Source organism: Phytophthora parasitica, assembly GCF_000247585.1.
Source record: "Phytophthora parasitica INRA-310 unplaced genomic scaffold supercont2.366, whole genome shotgun sequence".
Lineage (NCBI taxonomy): Eukaryota > Oomycota > Peronosporomycetes > Peronosporales > Peronosporaceae > Phytophthora > Phytophthora nicotianae.
In genome coordinates this window covers 1-1,927 of record NW_008649352.1, presented here as the reverse complement: position 1 = coordinate 1,927, position 1,927 = coordinate 1, and the positions used below count along the sequence as shown (strand labels likewise).

The 1,927-nt window shown below is 47.2% G+C and overlaps 1 protein-coding gene across 1 annotated transcript; it reads right to left on the bottom strand.

Moving 5' to 3' along the window:
• Nucleotides 1-278: 278 nt before the first annotated feature.
• PPTG_24911 (hypothetical protein) lies at nt 279-586 on the bottom strand (the record flags this gene model as incomplete). Its single annotated transcript, XM_008918904.1, has 2 exons — nt 279-455; nt 551-586. The coding sequence occupies 2 exons, from the start codon at nt 584-586 to the stop codon at nt 279-281; spliced, it is 213 nt and encodes a 70-aa protein (XP_008917152.1).
• Nucleotides 587-1,927: the final 1,341 nt, after the last annotated feature.

Here is a 1,927-nt window from a genome sequence, read left to right as displayed (position 1 = left end):
TGACCCGACCTTTCCGACAGCTTCCCGACGTTGAATGTCGCGGCCACAGCGCGGAGGGCGGTGGGCCCCGTTGCGCCACTTGTAGTGCAAATTTGGTGACAAACCAAAGCATTCCCTGGGTAATGAGGCCACACCTTATTGCACAGATATGTTCTAATTTTTGGAGTTTGATAGAATTAGTCAAAATTCACTTTTCAGTAAGTAACATACAAGTACGCACCGAGTTTTATCAGACGGACAGCATGCAGCACAGAAATACTTCGTTGCGCGGCGGTCACCTACATGACGCTTGCGGTTCGAACAAACTTTACACTGGCGTTGGCGACGCTTCTGAGTGCCATTGACGATTTGATAGTCAGGGCTTTCTCGTGGCTCATGATTTTTTTTTTACCAACTGGCTGAAACACGCGTGGATCATCGTTTTCATCGTTGTCACCATCAGTAGATCCTGAACCCTGCATACAACATGATCTAATTAGTATTTGTACAACATGTCATAGCGACAGCATGTCTGGACATACAACAAATCGTCAATACAGCATAAACTCACCTCCTCCTCAAAGTCACGTTCTTCTAGTTCCTTCATCTGAGCATGAAGATCAAGCAGAAATTGCGCATGTGTCGTGCGTTTCCCGGATCGTGAGCTCTGAGCCTCTCTAAACGCGATGTACGCGTTGACAATGGCGACATCAACCAATCCCAGAAATATGGATTTATAATATTTCTTGCATCAGGTTTGCATTTGTAGCGAATATCGCTGGAGTCGAAGCTGGTCATGGATGTCTACCCCATCCATCCAACATTGGTAATCTCGAACCATGGATGGGCAGAGTATAGATTTCCGTTGACTCCCACCGCCACGCACTCGACGCTCTACTACAAACCAAAATATGTCAGTCATTCAATATACCATTCGTTGTAGCATATACGTACCGCATGTTTCCATCTCTCTACTCCCCCCCCCCCCCCACTACACAGCCACTGTACAGGTTTCCTGTCCCACCAAACCAGACCCGTCATGATGACGTCATCAGTGGACACTGCTTTGCTACCGCCATACGAGTAGTGCCGTGAGCTATGCTTTTGGGACGGTCTCGGCTTTCTTCTGCTATTTCTCGTGGATAACCAACCCGCTTGGGCTGTATTGGTCCGATACTATATACATTCCGGTGCAGAAGTTGCAAAACCAGCTGGACAGACGTGTAGAATTCGATCCGTTACCACGACGTGGTAGACGTTGGCCTCAACTGCAGGTAGTACAGCTTCTAGGTTTCGAATAACTGCTGCTGGTCCAGAGTTTGGATCGACCGAACGAACCGATTCTGGCACATTTCCCAGTTCTGCATTGTGTTGTGCCTTTCCGCAATATACCTCAAGTCTTCATGCACACAGATACAACATGATCATTAGCAAACATCACGTTAGATACAACATCTTCAAAATAGAGAGTAAACTCACCGCAGACAATACGACGTCTCCACACAACAAGTCAAAAAGAGTTTTGTACCCCATTTGTGAGGTTTTGCCGAGATGTACTGGCGAGTGGGGTTGTTGCGGTTTCACGACGGCAGCATTGCTTCGTCGAACGAAAGTACTGGAGGAGGTTTGTATCCACGCAAAAATGTTTTCTGCATAACATCTACCACAGATCTGACTTTCCAAGCTCTGTCAGTAGCAGCCCGAACATCCGAGTTGTCAGTGAAATGGAGATTTGCCATGATATGGCTGAAGCGGTTCCGCGACATGAAGGCGCCAAATGTACCACGAGCGAGCGCTCCATTCAAAGATGTGGCCCAGTGGTCTCGAAAATGCCGTCTATGTGGATTCAACATCCGAGCTAGGATAAGGCCTAACACATGCAGAATTTCGTGAGCCTTGATATCTGGTTTTCTTGATTCCTGGTTCAGAATCTCTTCTTTTGATCGTT